Consider the following 24,642-nt stretch of genomic DNA (forward strand, 5'->3'; position numbering starts at 1 on the left):
GCATGTCCTGTGGCGGTGGAGTGCGAGTATATATAGAGTGTGCGGCGGCCGCGGCGCTCAGTGTCTCAGTGCCCGCAGGCAAGCGACATGGAGCTACACGTGCGGAGCGCGCTCGCGCTCGCGCTGGCGGCGGCCTGCTGCGGTGAGTTACTGCCTCCAGGCTCCACGGTCCACACGCTTTTTCGCGGTTCAGGTCGCATCGCTGCCAGAAACTTCGCGCCGCAACACAGCGACGATTTTTGACGATATGACATTTTAAATTAATAAACTGAAATGTGATTTTGATTCGTGGGGCCTATATTTTTATTTAAAAAATACGACGACATTTTTTCTAATTGACAACATTTCATATTTTTGAGTACTACTTTTTATTGTTTGGTTTGAAAGAACTCAATACTAAAAGATACACGTATTTTTTTATTTTTCCAAAAACTGCTATTTTAATGAGAAAATCCCTTCTTATTACTACGTCGAGCAGAAAGAGCGTAAGTTACAAACGTCAAGACACAGCTTCGTGACGTCACATGTGTTATTTCATACACCTAAGAAAACGACAAAATCATTTCTAAAAAAAATACTAATAATTTTAACTGTCAGCTCAAACAGTCCGGTATGTCTGACTGTCATGTGTCACTGTCAGCCTATAGTGAATGACTACGAACCATAGACTAAGCCATGAAATTTTTAATATCTTTGCTACGAACTGTGATAAGTGTCACTGTCAAACTTAAGTGACATCCCAACTGGAATATTTTTTGTTATAGTGGCAGCTCTAAATCAGCTATTTGACGTCACTTCCGCTTTAAACTATTTTTAAGATTTTTTATACTAAAATTACGGAAAAAAAATCAAAAAAATTATTTATGTGATCTACAAGCGTATATCTCGAAATGGTTTTCGATTTAGGGACATTGAAAATTTTGAAACGTTGTCAATTTTAAAGAAATATATCTGAAAGTGCAAAACACAGTAACTTAAATAAATAGTTGTTTTACTTCAATTTAATTCGTTTTTATTTCTTCATAGATTAAGTATGCATAAATAATAACTACTCGCTGTTAAGGTAACTTATAACATAAAAAATTGTTTCTTTTTAATTGATTATTGCCTCCGATACATATTTGTGTAAAATTATAAAATCATGATTGCCGGTTTTGAATAATTAAAGGCCGAAATGTCAACCGATTGAATAAAAAGAGTAAAGTTCAAAAGTCAGTAATATCAATAAAGTGCAACGATAATTGATATCAGTTGAATGTAAGTGCAAGTGCAGATGTAAACAAAGATAATCACCGGGTGCAAGCATGCGCGCGCGCGAGCCGTAGCGCCGTAGCCGCGTAGCGCCGCTACGAGCGTGCCCACAATGAAAGCTGACAGGCGCTACGCGTATTAACACTTTCGAAACCGGGCTCTACGCGGCGCTACGACATTTTCGCTACATACGGGGAAACCCATGTAATCGGCTACGCTTCTACGAGCGGTGTGCCCGACAGTCGGGTTCTTGGTAGCGAAAGTGTTAAACACATTCGCTTTTCTTTCCTGAAAATATGAACATATCAAATGAAACAAGAACAAAAGAGGCTCATGGATTTGGATTAGATCATTCTTTGGTTACTTTATTTGCGTATTCGTTTGTCTATATTTCTGCTAGGACGCATGTTTACGAGTTTGTTTTGTGGTCAGACGCGTTGTTGTGATTAGGCGATCTATAAATACCGGCAAGGACGAGTAGAGACCGGTGCCGCTGCCGGCGCTACATTGTAGCCTGCGCGGGCGCTTATCGGAGAAAGTTCAGCTCCAATGGACTCGCGGAAAATTTACTAGGGCAAGAGGTGAAATGCAGATTATAAAGATGGGGTGCGCTTGCTTACTAACAAACAGATCTACATCCAAGTGCTCATGTGGAATCGGACTCCGCTCCGGTAGCTTGAAATACGAGACATAAAATACCCGAAAAGATAAATCATAATAATCATATACCTACACGTCTACACGCGTCTTAATTTTGTGTGAGGGATGATAATAATTATTTTTTATCGACACTGGGATACCTAGTAAGCTAATATGCCATACTAATATACAGATAACGATTATTAGTTATTTATGTGACTGGGTCCCCTATCTTCCGGTGGGTGTCGTAGAAGTTGACTGTGGGATATGGGTTAAATTGTGGCGTAGGCGAGAGGCTGGCAACCTGTCACTTTGGATTTCTTTCAACCCCTTTTTGCCAAGAGTGGCACTGCAGCTTGGTAGTTCATGTGCTCTGCCTACCCCTTTATGGGAATACAGGCGTGATTATATGTATGTATGTATGTGACTGGTGCATAATGAGAGGCATTAAAGCACGAGTGTTGTTTTATGAAACGAACCAAAGGCGAGCATGTTATAGAGTAAATGTAGATAAAAAAAAGATATGTTTCTATTATCAGGATTAAGTTAGAAAATCACATTTCATATTACCTAAGCTATGTTAAGAGCTATGTATGTTTACACTGTAAAAATAGTATAGTAAGTGTACGCTTTTTGTGTGTTAGGTTAGATACACGAAAATTCACCCATCAATACGTAAATTAATTTCTAATTCAGTGCATTACATATTCCTGAACAATTGACTAATTCGTAATCTTCAGTTGAAATTTGAAATTTATAGAAATGTAAATACCTACGTACAGTCAAGTGTAAAAATATGGGTGTACACATCTTACTCAAATATATGTCCCACATAGTAGAGGAGATATAGCGTTTGGGGTAAAATAATTCCCACAGAACCGAAGTTTGTTTTTTTTAGTTCTTTGTGTGTGTCTTTTTGACATACTAAAAATATATTTAAGCAAAATGCGTTTTTTCGACCGCCAAGTTGTATGAAAATTTACTATGAAAAAAAAATCCTAAAATTTAAAAATCGTTTCTGGTATCAACTTAAGGTAGTAAGGCGGCGGAATTGAAAAAAGTCGTCTAGTTTTGAAGTTGATGTGACTGGAGAGTATACTGCCGACAAGTGGTATCGTTGTGATCGGTAGACTTTACTGAGTACGAAATAATGACTTGTCGCATTCTCAGACTGTGGGGGGGTTAACTATGACGTCACAAAGATCGCGGTCCCGGGTTTCAATTTTTTGCCAATTTGTCTAGAACCCCTTATCCAATTTTGAAAAATGAGGTGTCGATTGAAAGCGTATAACATGCTGATTAAGATTTCTTATATGTGAAAAGTATAGTTTTGTTAGTTATTTTTTAATTAACAATAATGCAAAAATATTTTTTTTTACTCTCTTTTTTGATTTTTGTGACTCAAAAGGCAATGAAAACGGCCACTTAGCTAAAAAATATGTTATATAAATCATTTAACTACATTATTAAGCTATCTGTTGCTTTTTAAATTTCTACGATCGGATAATAAATAAGCAAACTACAAGCACATACCTGTAGGCGGGGAGTACCGCTTGACACGCGTTCCCATACATTCGGCGTCTATCAAATTACACCTCGCGCAAAATTCGTTTCAAGCAGATATACCTCTAATCTTATTCATCGTAACCTATCAATATTGGTATCATTTGAAAGTACAATTAAAGTACTTTAAGAAACAATCTCAATCATTTTCTTAAAATCAATAATCGCCAGTCTGCGGTGGTTACAAAGGAAAAAGTGGGTATGCAATTTGACTGGTTTCCTAGGTTTGATACCCTAGACGAGTTTAAAGGGGAGGTAAAGGTGACATATGGGTTGTTCTCTGGCCTAAAAGCTATACAGAGGGTCAGGGGAGAAAAAAAACTAGGGTTTAAGTTTAGTTTTAAGCTATTTTTTCTTTTATTTGTTGATTTTATTGTGTTAAATTTTTTTGTAATTTTATCAAGGATACACGTTGGTTTCTTTTGCTGAAAATTCCCTTTGAGAAATGTTATAAATTTCATGGCATTTTCCGATAGAGACTAAAATTAACTTTCAAATAAGGCCACATAGTCATACTGATACATAGTCATACCCTTAATATTATATAAGTAAAAGTATGACTATGTGGCCTACTGATACATAGCCATACCCTTAATATTATATAAGTAAAAGTATGACTATTTGGCCTTATTTGAAAGTTAATTTTAGTCTCTATCGGAAAATGCCATAAAATTCATAACATTTCTCATAAAAAAGGGAACTTTTAGCAAAAGAAACCAACGTGTATCCTTGATAAAATTACAAAAAAATTAAACACAATAAAATCAACAAATAAAGGAAAAATAACTTAAAACTAAACTTAAACCCTAGTTTTTTCTCCCCTGACCCTCTGTGTAGCTTTTAGGCCAGAGAAAAACCCATATGTCACCTTTACCTCCCCTTTTAAACTCGTCTAGGGTATCAAACCTAGGAAACCAGTCAAATTGCATACCCACTTTTTCCTTTGTAACCACCGCAGACTGGCGATTATTGATTTTAAGAAAATGATTGACATTGTTTCTTAAAGTACTTTAATTGTCCTTTCAAATGATACCAATATTGATAGGTTACGATGAATAAGATTAGAGGTATATCTGCTTGAAACGAATTTTGCGCGAGGTGTAATTTGATAGACGCCGAATGTATGGGAACGCGTGTCAAGCGGTACTCCCCGCCTACAGGTATGTGGTTGTAGTTTGCTTATTTATTATCCGATCGTAGAAATTTAAAAAGCAACAGATAGCTTAATAATGTAGTTAAATGATTTATATAACATATTTTTTAGCTAAGTGGCCGTTTTCATTGCCTTTTTGAGTCACAAAAATCAAAAAAGAGAGTAAAAAAAAAGTATTTTTTGCATTATTGTTAATTAAAAAATAACTAACAAAACTATACTTTTCACATATAAGAAATCTTAATCAGCATGTTATACGCTTTCAATTGACACCTCATTTTTCAAAATTGGATAAGGGGTTCTAGACAAATTGGCAAAAAAATGAAACCCGGGACCGCGATCTTTGTGACGTCATAGTTAACCCCCCCACAGTCTGAGAATGCGACAAGTCATTATTTCGTACTCAGTAAAGTCTACCGATCACAACGATACCACTTGTCAGCAGTATACTCTCCAGTCACATCAACTTTTTCCGAGACCCTCTCGCCGCTCTACTAAGGGGAATTAGGCGGCAAAAGAATGTATAGCGTTGATGTTTAGCAAAAATATAAAAGTTTTCCACTATTTTGATAAAATAAAAACTGACAAAAATCATAAATTTGATGAAGGGAAGTGATGGAAACATAAATTTCAGCAATGTAATTTTTTCTATAGGTACCACACCAAACACACCATGGTAAATACGGTTACGATCCGCCTGGTGATAAGCAGTCACGGTAGCCTATGACGCCTGACACTTTAGAGCCTATAGCTCTAGTGGGAACGGGTTCGACTAAGCTGATTGTGGATATCAGACGCATCCATAACACATCCCTGGTGGAAAGGCACCCTTAACAGTCCTCAGCTAGCTCGCAGGATAAGGAGCGTCCGCGGGAGAAAAATCCTCCTAAGCCTACATTGGAAACAGATGCCTTATATCACTGTCTAAGGCCCTAATAATAAATAGTATATGTATAGATATATACATAAAAGTAAATAGTATATGTATAGTAATTTGGCACTAAGGAAATTAACATAGTGGTAGTATTAGGTTTAAGTATTAACCTTGTATGGATTTTGTGGTCCGAAATAAATGATTTTTATTTTATTTTTATTTTTATTTTAAGTCACGCGGCCCCGGTAGGCCAAAGAAGCGCTGGCTGGACGTCGTGGGAGCGGACATGCAAGAGAACAATCTCACGCCTAAGGATGTCGAAGACTAGGCAAAGTGGAGAAGACTGAGCAGGAAAGCGGACCCTGGCGCTAGGCCGGGAAAACGCTAGGTTGAAGAAGAAGAAGCCGCAGTGTGCGACCATACACGGGTCCAGGGTGTGAGGATGCGCAGATTTATGACTAGAAAAACCGATGATTATTAGGTTTTGGTTTTCTCTCGTGTTCAATATAATGCTTTATCAAGAGTTTTTGTTTAGGATGCGACAATTTATGTACTTACATTGAACTTCACCAAAATACAAGTTTATGGTAAATACGGTTACCGCAAAAGGAGGATTTTTTTCCAGCGGACGCTCCTTATCCTGCGAGCTAGCTGTGGACTGTTAAGGGTGCCTTTCCACCAGAGATGTGTTATGGATGCGTCTGATATCCACAATCAGCTTAGTTGAACCTGTTTCCACTAGCGCTATGCTTTGTAGAACAATGAATATGACCGGTGGATATCAAACATCCACGTAGCGCCTCTCAGGTGGAAAGGTACCCTAAAGGGCCAGCAACGCGCATGTGGAGGCTCTAGAGTGGCAGGCGTCATATGCTACCGTGACTGCTTATCACCAGGCGGATCGTACCCGTATTTACCATGGTGTGGTACCTATGAAAAAAATTACATTCCTGAAATTTATGTTTCCATATCTTCCCTTCATCAAATTTATGATTTTTATCGGTTTTTATTTTATCAAAATATTGAAAAACTTTTCTATTTTTGCTAAACATCAACGTTATACATTCTTTTGCCGCCTAATTCCCCATATTTAACTTGATACCACAGGCGATTTTTAAATTTTAGGATTTTTTTTCATAGTTATTATTCATACAACTTTTGGCGGTAGAAAAAACGCATTTTGCACAAATATATTTTACTATATTTTTAGTATGTCAAAAAGACACACGCAAAGAACTAAAAAAACTAAACTTCGGTTCTGTGGGAATTATTATGACCCCTCCCATACAAATGCTCGTACAACTCCTCTACTACACAGCATCTTAGTCCGGTGAAACAAGAACGTAGTAAGTACCGTATTTATGAGACGATTTTTTCGACACATATTTCTGCACTTGACTGTACATAACCACATACATCAAGTTCAGATATCATCAATCATTTTTTTTTTCATTTTTACTTAACTTATGACGTGTATAATTTACCTATGCATGTGTGTATTGTATAATGTTTATCATTATGTATGTAGTATTTATATTTTTGCGACTTCAAATGTAACAACAGTGTAAATTAAAGATGACCGGTTTAGATTACATTAACATCTTTATGAGTTCATTGCCTGTGTCCAAGCTATCGAATACACATATCCATTATGGAGCTTATTTCAATGCAATAGAGTTTACAATACTTGACACCATTTGCGAAAGATACAGTATCGCTTAAATTGATAAGCAAAATATCGTCACTACTTTGAAAAAATCTCGTATCTCACGCTGCTCCTCAAAGTTAAAACGCAGTAAGTCTATATGCATTCCATACATACTTACTACAATTTTCTTTTCATTGACAGATGAAGATACAAGTTTTTTTTAAAGTAGTGACGATATCGCAAAAAAAATCCTGGCTTTGGAATAGGCAAATCGAATCGAAGACATGGAACGATAATAGGGGCACGCTGATTAGGTACGAAATTTTAAACTTTTTATTATTAAAGTTCCGTTAGATATATGAATACAAAACACATTTAACATTTAACAATTGCAACACAGGTATCAGTAAAATAATACGTTTTAATTTTTTTTTTATTTGTTGAAAGAGTGCTGTATTACGACCAAGTATAAAATTTACTTGACAATAAATATTATAGAGGTTGATTCATTATTTTTGGTACGTGTAATATCAGCCTGAAGTTAATAGTTACAACTTTACGTTACGGTCAAATATGGAACGACAGCGAGGTAAACAATCAGGTCCGAGGTTCAGTGACTCGCCCTACAAAATAAACATAATAACGACATCTGATAACAATCCGCGTCACAGATAACGCGTCTCGTAAGAACAACATCCCGCGCACGCGCACCCGCCCTTACCAGCCACGTGAATGCCGCCAATGCCGCCATACTTACACCATTCAAAATATTATACTAACATGAATAACATTAAGTACCAACTTAAGGCTTCCCTCTCATACGAATCAGGTCAATGAAATAATCCCGAGCGGAGTTGGCAAAAGGAATCGTGGAACGTTCTTCCATTAGGTTTAAATAAATATTTATTTAATCGACTTGTGATCTATAAAAACTAAAGTGCAAAAAGTTATTTTGCTTTTAAAATCAAAGTTTATCTATTCTGTATGTATAAGTAATAGGTAAGGGTAACTCACCATCGTGGCATCCTTTCTAAAATATTTAGTATTATAATAGTGAGGTAATAATTGTAATTGGTTTCGTGTTAGGATGAAGATATGAGCGCAGAATCTGTTGTTCGAGGGCAAGCGTCAGACGCAGGGCCGCACGCCGCAGGGAGCCGGCCGATTGAGTGGCTTGACGACCGACCTACATAAATCTGCACGGCCAGCCCGACGCCCGTGCGGGCGCGTGCGTTTATTCCGTCCTGACCTAAATCGCAGGCCAATTGCACACTTAGTGCAGTGCAACGAGTTCATTAAACATCAGTGCAACTCGTGCAAAGAATACCTACAAAAAGTTTTGATACTAACTAACTATATCCTTCGTTCATCTACGACACTAATCAATTTCAGAAAGTGATACGTGTAATCGTGTATCTCAAAAGTATTGTTTTGATTAACAACAGGTGCAAGAATTGAGTAGATAAAAATGGAATCTAAGCAATGCCAAAAATGGAAATACAAATTCGATCCATAGGAGCATTAATAAAGAACAAATAACTATTCTAGTGTTAAAATTCTTATGAAGATATTAAACGAATTGTCTTGATTTCCATTCCAGCATGGAGCGCTTCCGCGGCGGAGACGGAGACGTATGAGGCGGAGACGGAGGCGGGGCGCGTGTGCGGCGGCTACGACCCCGCCGGCAACTACACCTACTTCCTGGCCGTGCCCTACGCCAAGCAGCCTCTCGGACAACTACGCTTTCAGGTAAGCGGCGCCTTATCCTAGGAAGCTACGCTCTCTGAAGACAATACATTTTGATTGGATCGACCTGAAAATTTACCAAGAAAATTGAATTCCTTTTCACGATGTTTTCATACATTTTCAGGAACTGCAAAGTCCTGATCCATGGACTGGATGCCGGCCCGCGACCGAAATGGGACCCATTTGTCCCCAGGAAGACCTTTTCTATGGGCCCATCATGGATCCCCACGGTCAGAGCGAGGAGTGCATCCACGCCAACATCTACGTGCCCCTGGAGTCGTTGCCGTGCAGGCGGGGCCGCGGGCGCCGCGCGCTGCTGCCGGTGCTGGTGTACGTGCACGGCGGGGGCTTCGGCTTCGGCTCGGGGGACCCGGACGCTCACGGCCCGCAATATCTCGTCAAGGAGAATGTTGTCGTCATTACCTTCAACTACAGGTGAGCTTTCTAAATATTACTTATCGGCACAATGTACAACAGGCAACTGGTATGATAAATAAATAATGACACACATACATACATTGCTTTGAAGCGTTAAACGCACTTTAGGAGCATAAGTGCATGTTCATTGCTCAAGTCATATCATTTAGCAGTATAAATTTAGAGTTGAGTCATAGTATACTAAACCTTTGGGAATCTTTTGAACTATACGAACATGCTCTGGGCATTAGAAAGTCTTATTAAATATCGTCTTTTGAAATGGTGTAAAGCGTCGTAAATGTATCTCAGCATCCGAAACTAAAGTACCTAAATGACTTCATTTGCAGGATTGGAGCTTTCGGTTTCCTGTCCCTTAACTCGTCTCGTGTGCCCGGCAACGCCGGCCTCCGGGATATGGTGACGCTGCTGCGCTGGGTGCAGCGTAACGCCAAGGCCTTCGGCGGCGACCCGAGCGACGTCACGCTGGCCGGCCAGAGCGCCGGCAGTGTTGCCGTCCATCTGCTCTCACTATCTAAGGCAGCAAATGGACTTTTCAAGAGGTATAGCTCAAAATATTTATTAATAAAATAATGGTCGACTTTATGTCCAATCTTCAAGAATGATGATACATATGACACTAATGATCCCCTTTCTTGTAGGGCCATATCGATGAGTGGTGCAGGATCAAGAACATTTTTCACGACATCGCCAGCGTACGCGCAAACGGCATTGCAATTATTCCTCGGTTTTTTGGGCATCAATAGCACTGATCCTGAAGAGGTGCATCAAAAACTCACTGTTCTTCCGCTAGAGCAGATCATGGTAGCCCAAAAACAAATTCATGACTACACGGGTGTTGTTTCGTTCACTCCCGTGGTGGAGTCCGAACACCCAGGAGTAACTATAATCTTGGACGATGATCCGGAGGTTCTACAAGCGCAAGGTCGAGGCAAACACATCCCCTTCATCATTGGTTTTACAAGCGCAGAATGCCAGACATTTCGACCCCGATTTCAACAGATAGACATTGTCGAAAGAATTAAAAACATGCCTGCGGTACTGCTGCCTCTAGAGGTAACATATAAAACCTTGCCGGCGGAGCTTCCTAGTAAAATTGAGAGTGTTCAAAAAGAATACTTTAATCGATCGTCAGTAGTCGATTTGGATGCATTTTTGAACTACTGTACAGATTCTTACTTCATATACCCTGCGCTGAAAATGGCGAAGTCGAGAGCAGCGAATAAGGGAGCTCCTGTATTCTTGTATCGGTTCGGGCACAATGCGGACAACAGCGTGTACAAGAACGCGCTCAATCTAACGTACTTCGGCGCCGGGCACTCGGAGGACCTCACCTTCGTGTTCCGAGCCAACTACGCGCTGCGAGACGTCACGGTCGACTCGCCCGCCGACAGCGCCATCGTCACGAAAATGACTTCATTCTTCACTAACTTCATGCGACATGGGTGAGTATTATTGCCCGTTTTCTAAGGGCTCATAGGAGAGCAAGCGTAAACATTCATTATAAATATTAAGCGTATAAATAAAATAAAATAATATTGCCCGTGTGGTGACGGGTTAAGAATTTCACCACCCCCTTTCTTCCCGTGGGTGTCGTAGAAGGCGACTGTGGGATATGGGTTAAATTGTGGCGTAGGCGAGAGGCTGGCAACCTGTCACTGCAATGTCACAGTTTCGTTTTCTTTCAACCCCTTATTTGCCAAGAGTGCACAGATCAATACAACAAGATGGCCCTTACAGGGCGACTCGCGGTCACCAAGCATACGACAAATCAGGTTTATAAAAGTTTGAACGCGTGCGACACCGATCAGTAGCGCCCAAGTATACGACCCGCTAACAGTGTCCGTGTCCGCTCGGGAAAAAATCTTAAATAATCAATTTTGGTTGCAAACAATGGTCTCTTACAGCATAAAGTGGTGTGGCAAGTCTTCTAACACTTCTACATGTAAAAAAGATGGAACAACATTCCACAGTTAAGTCAAATTAATTATTTTGTTGAATATTGTTTATTGTCCGCGGAGTTCATTTATACTGGTCAATATGGTTGTGCTGAGCGGCGCCGAGGCGCGTCCATCCCTCTTTACCGAGTTAACAATGTGATATGCTATCCCTTTCACGTAAACGACTAGGCATGGGGCCATGTTAGTTTATGTCTGTTGCGGGAACTTCGTACTGCCGTTCGTACCATGTGCTACCATTTTATGAAATATAAAAGAAAGCAGATTTGTAATAGTGAATATCTAGAATCTGTAGAGTCTGTAGTATTAGTTCATTGATTAGTTTAGAATATTTAGTTGGTTATTTAACTTAGTAAACGTAAGTAAAAATGCACAGTTTAGTTATTAGTTACTAGAATGATTTTTATTGAGATGCTATCACAATTATCATCCTCCTTGCGTTATCCCGGCATCGGCATTCGCCACGGCTCATGGGAGCCTGGGGTCCGCTTTGGAAACTACTACCAAGATTTGGCGTAGGCACTAGTTTTATGAAAGCGACTGCCATCTGACCTTCCAACCCGAAGGGTAACTAGGCCTTATTATAATTTAATTATAAATATCTGGGCGACCGAGCTTCGCTCGGTTCTATTTTAATATATCACGTCTTTAGATAAAAAAAAAAACTCTTATAAATACAAAAACAAAAAAAAGACAAAAAACAAAAACTTAATTTCTGGCCGGGATTCGAAACCCTGACACCTACGATCTATCTGCGTACATTAGACCGACCTCGTGCGACTGAGCTACGCGGAATCGATGCGCGCGCGGCGAAATTAAGGACCATATTTTACGTTTACAAATGCGAAAGAAAAACTCATGAAAACTCGAAAATTCGCGTTTTCCGGGATCTAAGGCTACGCTAGATCGATTTTTCACCCCCGAAAACCCCCACAAAACAAATTTCAGCGAAATCGTTAGAGCGGTTTCCGAGATCGTCGGTATATATAAATAAATAAATAAATAAATAAATAAATAAATAAATAAATAAATATACAAGAATTGCTCGTTTAATAGTATAAGATATTATAATTTGTTGCAAAACAAATTCACCACAGTACTGGTACCGGTACCATTGTCTATAATAGACATGTCCCATTCCCATCCCTACTGCTAATCATAAAGGCGCGCCATTATTTGAAACGACCAATGGCAGCACCGTGCGCGCCCGCCTCACCCCGCAAGGATTGGTGATTTGCGTCTCGAACAATATCGCTTGCATTTGGCTTCTAGTGGGGTGTTCTGTGCAAGAGTGGCACTGAAACCTGAGTAGTTTCATGTGCTCTGCCTACCCCTTTATGGGACACAGGCGTGATTGTATGTATGTATAAATAAAATAAAAAAAATGACTCTAATAAACGTATGTACCTACATGATGGTTTATTAATTATTGAACTGTTTTAACTGTAGGTACTAATGTAACGCTTTATTTTCCAGTAAACCAACGACGAACGTTGAGCTCAAAGCAGACATCAGCATGTTTACAAAACTGTCGAAGGATTTCTTCGCCAGCTTCATACCATATTATAGGTGAGTAACTGGCCAATGCGTTCAGAAAAACTTTGAAAACACAAATCGTGACTAAGTAAGTAGTATACACCGTGTTTTTTTTTGTTTTCCGTTAAGTTCGACACGTATATTTTTAATTAGCCGGAATTATTGTAAACAAAGGTGTGGCCGGTGCTATAAAAAAATTGCACCATTCTAGGTATTTAAATTGCCGATATTTTACAAGTTTATTAAAAATCTTTACATATTTCATTACACAAATAATGACTCTGTTTAAACGAAAATAAATTTCAGCACAAAACGTTTTGGTATATTTATTGAAATTAAAAAGCCGTTTTTGTCGGATAGTTTGTTTATTGCACTGGTATCACTGTCTGTGGCAATGTACCTGGGCGACCAAGTAGCGGGCCGCTAAACATTTTTTTTCAGCAACTTTCGAGACTATGTGGTAGTGAATTTTAATGGCTAATTAAAACCGTCTTCAAATACGATGGTGCATAATAAGGTTGTTATAATAGTATTTTATACAATCGTGATATAATACAAAGCTTTTCAGTGGAGTACAATGTTTAGGCCACGAAGCTTGCTGAGTGGCCTAATAATAGTAAGGTACGAGAGTGAAAAGCTTAATTATATCACTATTGTATACAATACTTTTTCTATGAGTCATCATCTTCATCATCAATGGACAGAAATATCATCATTCGTGCAAGTTAAAATTAATGTTAATAGCGTCGTTCACCGTTGTATCAACATCGAATTACCTAGCAACCAATTGTTTGTAATAACCGTCTCTGATTGGCCGATAACGCGACAGATAAAAAAAAATGTGTTTCAGATGCAGAAAAATTTGCCAGGCATCGCAAATTAGTATAGAAATTGTATGAAATTCTATTTTTGAAATTATTATAGTTAACTAAAGTCAACTATAATGAGATATTATAGTTGAGTCGGAACTGCCACAGAGTATCCAACACTGAAAAGTTAGCACTTATAGTTTAATCTGTAGTGTCCTATTTGACAGATTACAGTCGACGAGTAGAAAAATTTAATTATTGGTTTTGTAAGTATCTGATATGACAGAACTTCGTCAATTTTGGACGGATTTTTATTTTGACTTGCATGTCATGGGATCATTACATAATATAACAGTCATCGTGTTCGATCGATAAACGATTTTAAGTGTGTAATAGAGTGATCGTTAATAACTGGTTAAAAGTTATTTGTTTTTCTGTCGGCCCTTACCTACTTTAAGAACCCCTGACTTGAGCTGCACGTGTTACTTTGACAGTGACAGCAGTTTGTTTACGTTTATTCCGTTCAATTCGTAATGGGAATATAGCTATGTTCATTATCAGGAACCACACTGTATATCAGTTTTAGTAAAATTCGCAAAACAAAATTTTTCAGCATTTTCATGCATAATAAATTAATTTATTAGTGTGAGATACCCTTAAGAATAACATTCAAGTTAGTGTCAAGTGATTGACGGCACATGTCAAAAAAAGGCACACATGTTCAGTAATTATCTTTTTGAATAACTCGATAACCGTAAGAGTTAAGACGCAAGTTTTTTAGAGAAATTAATTGTATTTGATCTAAAGAATCTTCCCTTAAAGTTAACGGAATTCAATAAAAACAGGTTGTATTATATTCCAGAAAACCAACGACAACCGACAAGGAATGGCGGCCGGTGTCGGAGGGTGCCGAGGGCGCTCCGTACCACAACATAGTCAACTACGAGGAGGCGGACCCGTGGCCCGCCTATCAGGGGGTGGTCAAGTTCTTCGACAGCCTGTACGAGACCAGCTGAGCCGCACCCAAGCCAGTGTCGGCTCTGTCAACTTTATATACCTACCGTGTCATTGTTCTCACAATTATGTACAGCAAATGACAAGTTCTCAATAAGTATTGAGGTGTGTGGTGAATTAAGACTCTGCGAATGACTGTTAAATTATTATTTATTACCAAGTAAACTTACAAACATGCTAGATAGGTTTTATAATGATTTTATTTATATAAGAAATGGCATATAAGAAGTTTTCACAAAATATAGGGAATTAAAGTGCCAAGTGTCGTCTAAGATGTGATGTGATTACCAGTTCGCTCAAACCTACTCGTATGTTCAGGCGACAGAGGTAAATTAACAAAACTATAATTTTCAATGTTCGTGGTTATAATCAAATAGTGGGAGGTTTAGGACGCGTATCTACGTCTGCCTTTGCCCGACCCTTTGAGTATGAAAAATGTGTGATTTATGTTAAGTGATTCCAGAAGGTATGAATGAAAACCATATTTATCATACTACGCAATATATCATACCTATTTTTGTTGTGTTGTTATACTTATGGTACCAGTACGTCACATGACAGAGCAGCCGTGTGGCCCTCATGACTGTGGATGATTCTAATGCCTATGTTAAGTTCTTTAAAACGAAATAAAGAGGCGGGAATAGTTATGTACATTTCGTTTACCCATAGTAAATGCAGAAAGTTATTTTTTTATAAATGGGCTTACTCTTGGCCACAGACTAGCCAAAGGCAAAGACGTGACCTACGATGGAGTGAGGTCGCCCAGAAGATGCCTATTCACTCTGGATTTGAAGGTTGCAGGGTTATATGAGCCCAATTGCCGATTGTAAATGATCTGCTTTATTTTAGTGCCATGAATGGTTGGATTGGCTAGAATGGTTGGTTGTTTCAATTGTCTGTGACTCGGAGGGGAAGACAAAAGAAGGATTTCATCGACTGAACAAACCCTTTATTGTTATAAGATACTCGGTGAGAGGAATAAATGATTTTGTCTAAAACTGTAGTTTTAATAATGCACTGAATATTGTACTTATGAAGCTGCTTGCCCCTTCCTCCTATATGACGAAGCCTGGTATTTGCGGACACCAATCGTGACTAAATACTACATAATATAATAACAATTTCATTCAAATTCAAACTTACAGTGCTTAAATTAAAATTGAATTGAAATCTATATTCATCCAGACTTTAGCACAAATACCTACAAGTCCAGTACACTACTATTGTGTTGTGTAATGTGTAGAGGTGGGACATGGTGTTTATCTTTCCATGATAATAGGGTTTGAGATCCGGATATCCGGATATCCGAATTATCCGGATATCCGTTGAATTTGAGATCCGGATCCGAGGTCTCCAAGGATCCGGATAAAACGGATAATACGGATCCGTTCAATATGGGTATCTATTCACGTCAGAAAGAATTTTCGAATGAAATTTATGAATTATTTCCTGTATTTTGTCGCCTAAAATGTTTATTCACATTTATTTAATTCAAATACTCCAGAATATCAAGCTAGGTTAGGTTTGGTACATTATACCATGCGATGAATCCATAAAACTATATGTTAACAAACTAAATAAAATGAACAGTAAACCATTGTTTTTAAAACTGCTTTCGTTTCTAACTGGATGCATCCCGCAGGAATAACGATAAATTATTAATTTTCTATAAAGAAGAAACGATTGCCATGGATGTTTCTTATCTTAATGATGAATTAGAGATCATGGAAGTAATTAATATAATTATATACGTAATTATTTTATAAGCTATATAAGATGGGAGGCAAACTAGCAGACAGGTCGCCTGATGGTAAGCGATCACTCCCGCCTATGGACACCCAAAACAACAGGAGGATTGGAGGTGCGCTGCCAGCCTTAGAGCTTCACTGAAAAGCGACTGGCAAATATCAAATGACATTTTGCACATAAGTTCAGAAAAACAATTGAAAATGGTACATGATAACTAAATATGTGTAACATATTTTTCACGTCTAATATGTGTAACGCAATAAAATTATATTATTTTATCTTATTTTCCTACATCTGCAATTTCGCATGGATGTATTTATTGGCTGTGGTTTACGGATAGACGCCCCAGTAAAACGGAGGTATTAGTGAACAACACTAAATTACCCTGCATTAGCTTATGTATGTTAAACAAAAATATTGGCCTACTGTTTAATGTTATACTCGTATGCTGTACGGCCTGTACAATGGGAGTGACATTAATTGTGTCGCTTAACTTCAAACTCTGGTAAATCCATTCTGCTTTTTTTGTATAATCGTCCTTAAAACCGAATCGATTTACGCGAGTTTGAAGTTAAACGACACAATTGTATGTTAAAAGTTCGTCTAAAAAGTTAATGAAGCAATAATAGACTATATTTATGTCGTTTTGTGAGTTTAAATTATTTTATTTCGGTAACAGCAGCTTTGATTTGACGAAACCCCTATAAAAAGTGACCTTTTCAACACGGATCCGTTTTATCCGAAATATCCGGATATCCGGATCCGGCAAATCTAAAGATCCGAAATATCCGGATCCGAAAAATCGGCGGATCTTGCAAACCCTACATGATAACTATAATGACCCTCGGCTCTTTCCGTCAAAATGTTTATAAAACGAAAATGCTAAGTTTGTCAGTATAATGTAAATGTAATATTATAATTTAGTACCCAACACAAAATTTACAAAGTTTAATTTTGTAGTCAGTGTACATATTGCGTTGCGAACGACATATGCAGCCGGGATAGAATGAAATGATTCGCAGGACACGCGCCGGTGGCTCACTGTGGACGCACGGAGCGTGGCAGCGATAATCGCCCGCTGATTGAATACTGACAGTTCCACAATGCAAGCTAATTGCTCCACCGGGAATGGTGGAAATTTGCAACATATTATTCGCAACTAGGCGAGCCCAGTAACATTCTAGTGCCCGGAAAGGTATCTCAACTTCGAAATATGTTTCCCCGATGGTTCATTTGCCAAATTACCATTTGACCGTAATAATTTTTTTGAGAACCGAAGTTTGAAAAATTTAACACTTGGCGTTCGGTCAATACAAGTGGAAATTCGGCAAACCTAAACAAACATAATATTACGAAGCTGAGATATAGTCAATTAGTATAGGGAAGAGTGTGGAATGCTTCGTGTATTAGTTTTGATGTGTCTGGTGGTGAGAGGCGAGCCGCACGCGGTGCAGACGGCGCAGGGCGCGCTGCGCGGCGAGGCGGGCGACGGGCTCGTGTCCTACCGCGGCGTGCCGTACGGCTCGCTCCGGGGAGAGGCCAGGTTCAAGGTTCAGGCCAAAATTCAAAATAATCTATTTGAAATCATTTAAGTATGTTAATATCACAGATTGGAGAGTATCGCATATTTAGTTGTAATTCCACAGAACAGTAGGTATACTGGCAAAAAAACTTGAGACAAATCGAATTATAACGGATCCCTCTCCACTGAAAGCAATATTTTCCAGCTAGCCGGTCTGGCTCCGACGTGGACCGGGTTGCGCGAGGCGGAGCGGCCGACGTGCCCGGCGTCGTTCGCGGAGCAGTGCCTGTGGCTGGACGTGCACGTGCCGGCGGCGGGCGGGCCCTGGCCCGTGCTGGCGTGGCTGGCGGCCGGCGGCGGGCCCTACCACCCCGCCCTGCTGGTGCGCCAGGGCATCGTGCTCGTCGTCATACACCACAGGTTAAGTTTTTATACGTTTTTACTCACGTTGACACGTGAGATATTTTGTACAATATACTTTTTAATCTTTATCATTAAATGATTTCAATTTTTTTATGGTATTTCAGATTAGGTCCAGTGGGATTTCTCTGCACGAAAGAAGAACAGATACCGGGCAACGCCGGTGCCAAGGACGTGGTATCAGCGCTGAGATGGGTGCGGGATAACATAGTGGCCTTCAGGGGAAACCCCGCGAGTGTGGTGGTGGGCGGGCAGGGCTTCGGGGCCGCCATCGTCGAGGGACTGACGGTCACTCCCATGGCTGACGGTTTGTTCCACGGCGCTATCATGCAGAGCGGGTCAATATTAAGCCCTTGGGCTTTTAATTATGACGCGACTGAACGTGCTCTTAAACTTGGAAAGTTGTATACCGGGAGTGACGCTATTGCGTCATCTTTACTCAAAGCTGATGATGTCGATTTAGCTGACAAAGCCGACAAACTCGACTTGCCTTATTACCCTTACGGAATGTGCGCAGAAAAAGCTTTCAAGAGAGAAGAAAGATTTCTAATGGAGCCACCGTTTAATTCGCTGTCGAGTCACAAAGCACGAAGCGTACCGATGATTGTAGGGTTCAATAGTGAGGAAGGGTACGTCTTTGCGGCAATGTTGAAAGCTTTGCGGATATTGAAGAGAATAGTCAAAGATTTTAAGATTTTGCTCCCAGAAGAATTGCGGAGTTTGAACGACAGGGAATTGAAGCGAATTAAAGATATTTATTTTGATGGCAAAGTTAACATGTCTGACGTTCTGGCATATCATAGGTAAGATATACCAACAACGCAACAGTAAAACTTACAGATAATCCACGTACGTCTTTCCGGAGATTCCGGGGTAAAATTTTCGAGTTTTTTCTGTCAAATAAATGGTAAACACATGTACTAGGTCTTGAGTACAATGAAAATATTTCCAGAGACGCGTACTTCGTGAGCCACATCCACCGCAGTGCGCGGCTACACGCCGCCGCCGCGCCGGTCTACTACTACCAGTTCGCGCACGCCGGCGCGTGGGGCGCGGAGCCCGAGCGAGGAATACCCAAAACCGGAGCTGCCCATGGAGATGAACTGGCTTTTCTGTTCCCTGATAAAGGGCAGGAATTTGAAGGGGACGATGGAGAGGTGCAACACACGATGGTCCGTCTTTGGACTAACTTTGTCAAGTATTTGTAAGTAACTTAATTGTACTAAGACTAGGGGGTTGTAAAATAGTACCTCTAAATTCTGACGGTGTGGAGCTTGAGAACTCGCTCTTATGTCTTTGTTTTGTTAAAATCGAAAAATCTTGTATCGTTTAAATGATGTCTCATAACTCATAAGTAAATAAAACCTAATAGTCATACTAGTTATGAAAAAAAAAGCTGCACTTTTAGATGGAAGCAAGCAGCTTTGCATGGTGATAGTAGACGTCTTAGTAAACGATTTTTTCCGAGGATATCGAAATTTCATCCCTTAGGAAACCTAGCGTAGCGAGGTGTTTTATGAAAATGAAAAAATTCTATATTTTTTATTGTATCGTCCGATTTTGACAAAACGTATCTCAAATGAAAGGTATTGCTTTATGTAATTTAAAAAAAAATTGAAAAAAAAAAATTATAAAAAAAGTAAGAAAAAAAAATAAAAAAAGTAAATTTACGTCTCGCACCGAATAACTTCAAAGAATGACAGACGAAATGTACAATGTCGATATATGAGTTTTTTTAAATCAAAGACAGATAAATTCATAGTTGAAAACTAAAGACCGCATCGAAAACGGATTAGCATTTTTTAAGATACAAGTTGCCAAAGTTGGGAAAATTTGCTTTATATGGCCACTTTGAAATTCCTTTGCCAGAAAGTCAGAAATAATATATTTTTCTTACACAGAAAAGTACATAGTGACAGTAGAACTCAAAATAAAATAAAAAAATCCGAGGATATCATAATTTCATCCCTTAGGACGACGAGCGTAGCGAGGTCTGTTACGAAAACCGAAAAAAAAATCTAATTTTTTTGTACGTCGTCCGATTTTGACAAAACATATTTAAATTGAAAGGTATTGTTTTATGTAACTTAAAAAAAAATATTGAAAAAATTGGAAAAAAAATGTAAGATGAAAAAAAAAACTTAAGTTTTCGTATCACACTGAATAATTGCAAAAAACGGTAGACACGATGTATAATATCGATATATGAATTTTTGAAATTAAAGACAAATAGATTCATGATTATAAACTAAAAACCGAATCGAAATCGGATCAGTAGTTTTAAGATACGAGTTGTCAAAGTTGGCTTAGTTTGTTTCTATGGTCGCTTATAAATTCCTTAGCTAGAAAGTCAGAAACATTATATTTTTCTTACAGTTATAAGTATGCATTGGTAATAGACATCATATTAAATGATTATTTCCAAGGATATAAAAATTTCATCCCTTAGAAACCCTTAGAAAGACGATCCAATAAAAAAAACTGTTTTTTTTTTTGTTTTTCGCTACGCTCGGCTTTCTAAGAGACGAAATTTTTATATCCTCATAAAAAATTGTTTATTATGATGTGTCTATTACCAATGCATACTTCTAACTGTAAGAAAAATATAATGTTTCTGACTTTCTAGCTAAGGAATTTATAAGTGACCATATAAACAAACTAAGCCAACTTTGACAACTCGTATCTTAAAAACTACTGATCCGATTTCGATTCGGTTTTTAGTTTATAATCATGAATCTATTTGTCTTTAATTTTAAAAATTCATATATCGATATTATACATCGTGTCTACCGTTTTTTGCAATTATTCAGTGTGATACGAAACATTGTTTTTTAGGGTTCCGTAGCCAAAATGGCAAAAACGGAACCCTTATAGTTTCGTCATGTCCGTCTGTCCGTCTGTCCGTCTGTCACAGCCGATTTACTCGGAAACTATAAGTACTACAGTGATGAAATTTGATGGGAATATGTGTTGTATGAACCGCTACAAAATTATGACACTAAATAGTAAAAAAAAGAATTGGGGGTGGGGCCCCCATACATGTAACTGAGGGATGAAAATTTTTTTTTTCGATGTACATACCCGTGTGGGGTATCAATGGAAAGGTCTTTTAAAATGATATAAAGTTTTCTAAAAAACATTTTTCTTAAAGTGAACGGTTTTTGAGATATCAGCTCTCAAAGTCGTAAAAAGTATGTCCCCCCCCCTCTATTTTTATAACTACGGGGTATAAAATTCTAAAAAAAATAGAGGTGATGCATGCTAATTAACTCTTTCAACGATTTTTGGTTTGATCAAAGTATCTCTTATAGTTTTTGAGATAGGTTGATTTAACTGTAATTTTGGCAGGTGTATAAATTGACATAATAAGTTTATTATATTTGCTGCTACGGAACCCTTTGTGCGCGAGCCCGACTCGCACTTGGCCGGTTTTTTTATAAAATCTTACATTTTTTCCCCAATTTTTTTCAATATTTTTTTAAGTTACATAAATCAATACCTTTCAATTGAAATATGTTTTGTCAAAATCGGACGACGTACAAAAAAATTAGATTTTTTTTTCGGTTTTCGTAACAGACCTCGCTACGCTCGTCGTCCTAAGGGATGAAATTATGATATTATCGGAATTTTTTATTTTATTTTGAGTTGTACTGTCACTGTGTACTTTTCTGTGTAAGAAAAATATATTATTTCTGACTTTCTGGCAAAGGAATTTCAAAGTGGCCATATAAAGCAAATTTTTCCAACTTTGGCAACTTTTATCTTAAAAAATGCTAATCCGATTTCGATGCGGTCTTTAGTTTTCAACTATGAATTTATCTGTCTTTTATTTTAAAAAACTCATATATCGACATTGTACATTTTGTCTGTCATTCTTTGAAGTTATTCAGTGAGAGACGTAAATTTACTTTTTTTAATTTTTTTCTTACTTTTTTTATAATAATTTTTGTTTTAATTTTTTTTTAATTACATAAAGCAATACCTTTCATTTGAGATACGTTTTGTCAAAATCGGACGATACAATAAAAAGATAGAATTTTTTTTATTTTCATAGAACACCTCGCTACGCTCGGTTTCCTAAGGGATGAATTTTCGATATCCTCGGAAAAAAATGGTTTACTATGATGTCTACTATCACCATGCAAAGTGGCTTGCTTCCATCCAAAAGTGCAGCTTTTGGCCAAAAATTCTCCATAACAAGTATGACTATAACATTGGTACTGGTTTGACGAAGGCAACCAACACGCGACGAGACTCCTCGCTGGGAGGCCGGCACCGACAGCCTGCTGGAGATTGCAGCCGGCGGCGCGGCCATGAGGCCCTTCCCGCACGCCCGCGCCTGCCGCCTCTGGGACGACCTCTACGAGCGCCACTACTACAACCGGCCCAGGAACAGTGGCTAGGACTATTTCTACACCGAGGGCTACGGGACGTACTCTCGACGCCGACGCCAAGCGTTCGTTCCGCTGACTTGTTGAGGGTGCGGTTCGTGAGGTTCGAATTGCGAGTAACTGACTCTCATGTACCATGCAGTCCATGCACCGGTATCAATGCGTGAATTTAAGAACATTTTCGGATCTTGGACATGTTCCGTACCGTAATTCCCTTTTGGGTATTACATTCGCTATTTGCTGTTTGTTATTAGGATTAACGTAGTACGAGTCTTTTTGTAGGTAGATTTGTGTGTACTCACCCGTTTGGCAAGGTTTAATTACGGTGAAGATGTTATATTTCTTACCTGTAACAATAAAAAAATGGTTTATTATTTTTGTATGGTCCACTATTCCCACTGAATGAGAACTGGGTACGTACACGAAACGCTCACGAAACGAAACGCTCGTAGATATCTATCTCTATCGCTCGTACGTATTGGCGCGACAGAGCCAGACTACCTTTCGCGGCGTTTTTTTTTTCGTTTCGCGTCACAGAAATGCCATTCGGCTGCGGCACTAGACCCATTTTATTTTATTAGATCCAGAACAGTCAATTAAAGGTAATTTGCAAAATTCAGCCGATACAACTAACAATTGATAATTACGGCTCAGCCACGACATTGGTCTAAGCGCGACAGCGGGGAGCGGCGGCTATACATTGGAGCGAGACACAGCTATGGGACTTTTCATTCGCACGTATGGCTGCCGCTCACCGCTGTCGCGCTTAGACCAATGTCGTGGCTGGGCCGTTAAAGCTTTACTAGCGAGAATAATTACTTAAGGTACAGTCAACCAATTGGAACCTTAGGCCACTCTACAACCATGTCAAAATGACAAGCAGTAAGAGATTTCTTACAATCTGGTTTATAACGTCACTATGACATAGTTCTACAGTGGCCTAGGGTTCCAATTGGTTGACTGTACAATAGTTCGCTAACATATTGATAACTAGCTTTTGCCCGCGGCTTCGCTCGCGTTAAATTCGAAAGTTGCAAAATGCTCCATACAAATATTCCACCCCCCCCCCCCCCATTTTAGGGAAGAGGGGGGTCAGAAAGAGACAAAAAGTAGCCTATGTCACTTTCCATCCCTTCAACTCCACGTAAAAAATCACGTCAATTCCCTGCTCCGTTTTGCCGTGAAAGACGGAAAAACAAACAGACACTCACACCTTCCCATTTATAATATGTATTAGTATGGATGAGAATTGATAATGAGAAGTGATGAATATTTCGACTTTACTGTTTAAGGCACTGGTCCCATCGCGAGCTAGTAAGCTATGAGCTATTGGCTATAAAAACGAACAAAAGATAAGCACTCCCGTGCGAATAAAAGAGACACGGCGATTTTGATAGCTCACCGCTGGGCGAGTAACTAATAAACATCGCCGTGTCTCTTTTATTTGCACGGGAGCGACTATCTTTTGTTCGTTTTTATAGCTGATAGCTCATAGCTTACTAGCTCGCGGTGGGACCAGTGCCTAAAGTACCTATTATTTATCTATGTGTAAACACTCTTATTAAGAACAATGGGTTTGAATCGTCGTATCATAAACAACTGAAAAAAGCCACAAGTGACATCATTGTGGCGCGGTTTCTGTTTCTTGGCCATTCTTTTATTATTTCGTGTTTCAAAACTTTGAGTGAAAATTCTAGTTCTCTCACACTATTTAAGTAATTACAAACACCACCAGAAAAATGGTGTTAGAATGAAAGTAACAAACATGCCAAACACGATACGTTAGCACTTTCTCTACCAGCGTTCGTAGTAGATGCTTTTTTTAACACACATGTATCGTGTTTCTAAATGTGTTTTTTCGGAATTCTGAATTTCCGAAAAAAAAAACATAAAAAACGTAACTCAACCACCCGGTCTGACGTTTGACGCGATAA

The 24,642-nt window shown here is 38.9% G+C and overlaps 2 protein-coding genes across 3 annotated transcripts in view; one reads left to right on the forward strand and one right to left on the reverse strand.

The window, feature by feature from the left end:
- The window catches only part of LOC125232560 (serine/threonine-protein kinase D1), a 143,521-nt gene that overhangs the window by 91,573 nt on the left and 27,306 nt on the right, over positions 1-24,642 (reverse strand). The gene's annotated exons all lie outside the window — the stretch shown is intronic.
- LOC125232334 lies at positions 48-22,735 on the forward strand. The gene is made up of 12 exons (XM_048137962.1): positions 48-142; positions 8,729-8,877; positions 8,999-9,309; positions 9,639-9,851; positions 9,951-10,754; positions 12,744-12,836; positions 14,475-14,623; positions 17,810-17,925; positions 18,103-18,317; positions 18,425-19,120; positions 19,270-19,521; positions 22,552-22,735. The coding sequence occupies exons 1-12, from the start codon at positions 88-90 to the stop codon at positions 22,718-22,720; spliced, it is 3,222 nt and encodes a 1,073-aa protein (XP_047993919.1). The 5' UTR covers positions 48-87; the 3' UTR covers positions 22,721-22,735.

Source organism: Leguminivora glycinivorella, chromosome 13, assembly GCF_023078275.1.
Source record: "Leguminivora glycinivorella isolate SPB_JAAS2020 chromosome 13, LegGlyc_1.1, whole genome shotgun sequence".
In the NCBI taxonomy this organism is placed as follows: Eukaryota; Metazoa; Arthropoda; class Insecta; order Lepidoptera; family Tortricidae; genus Leguminivora; species Leguminivora glycinivorella.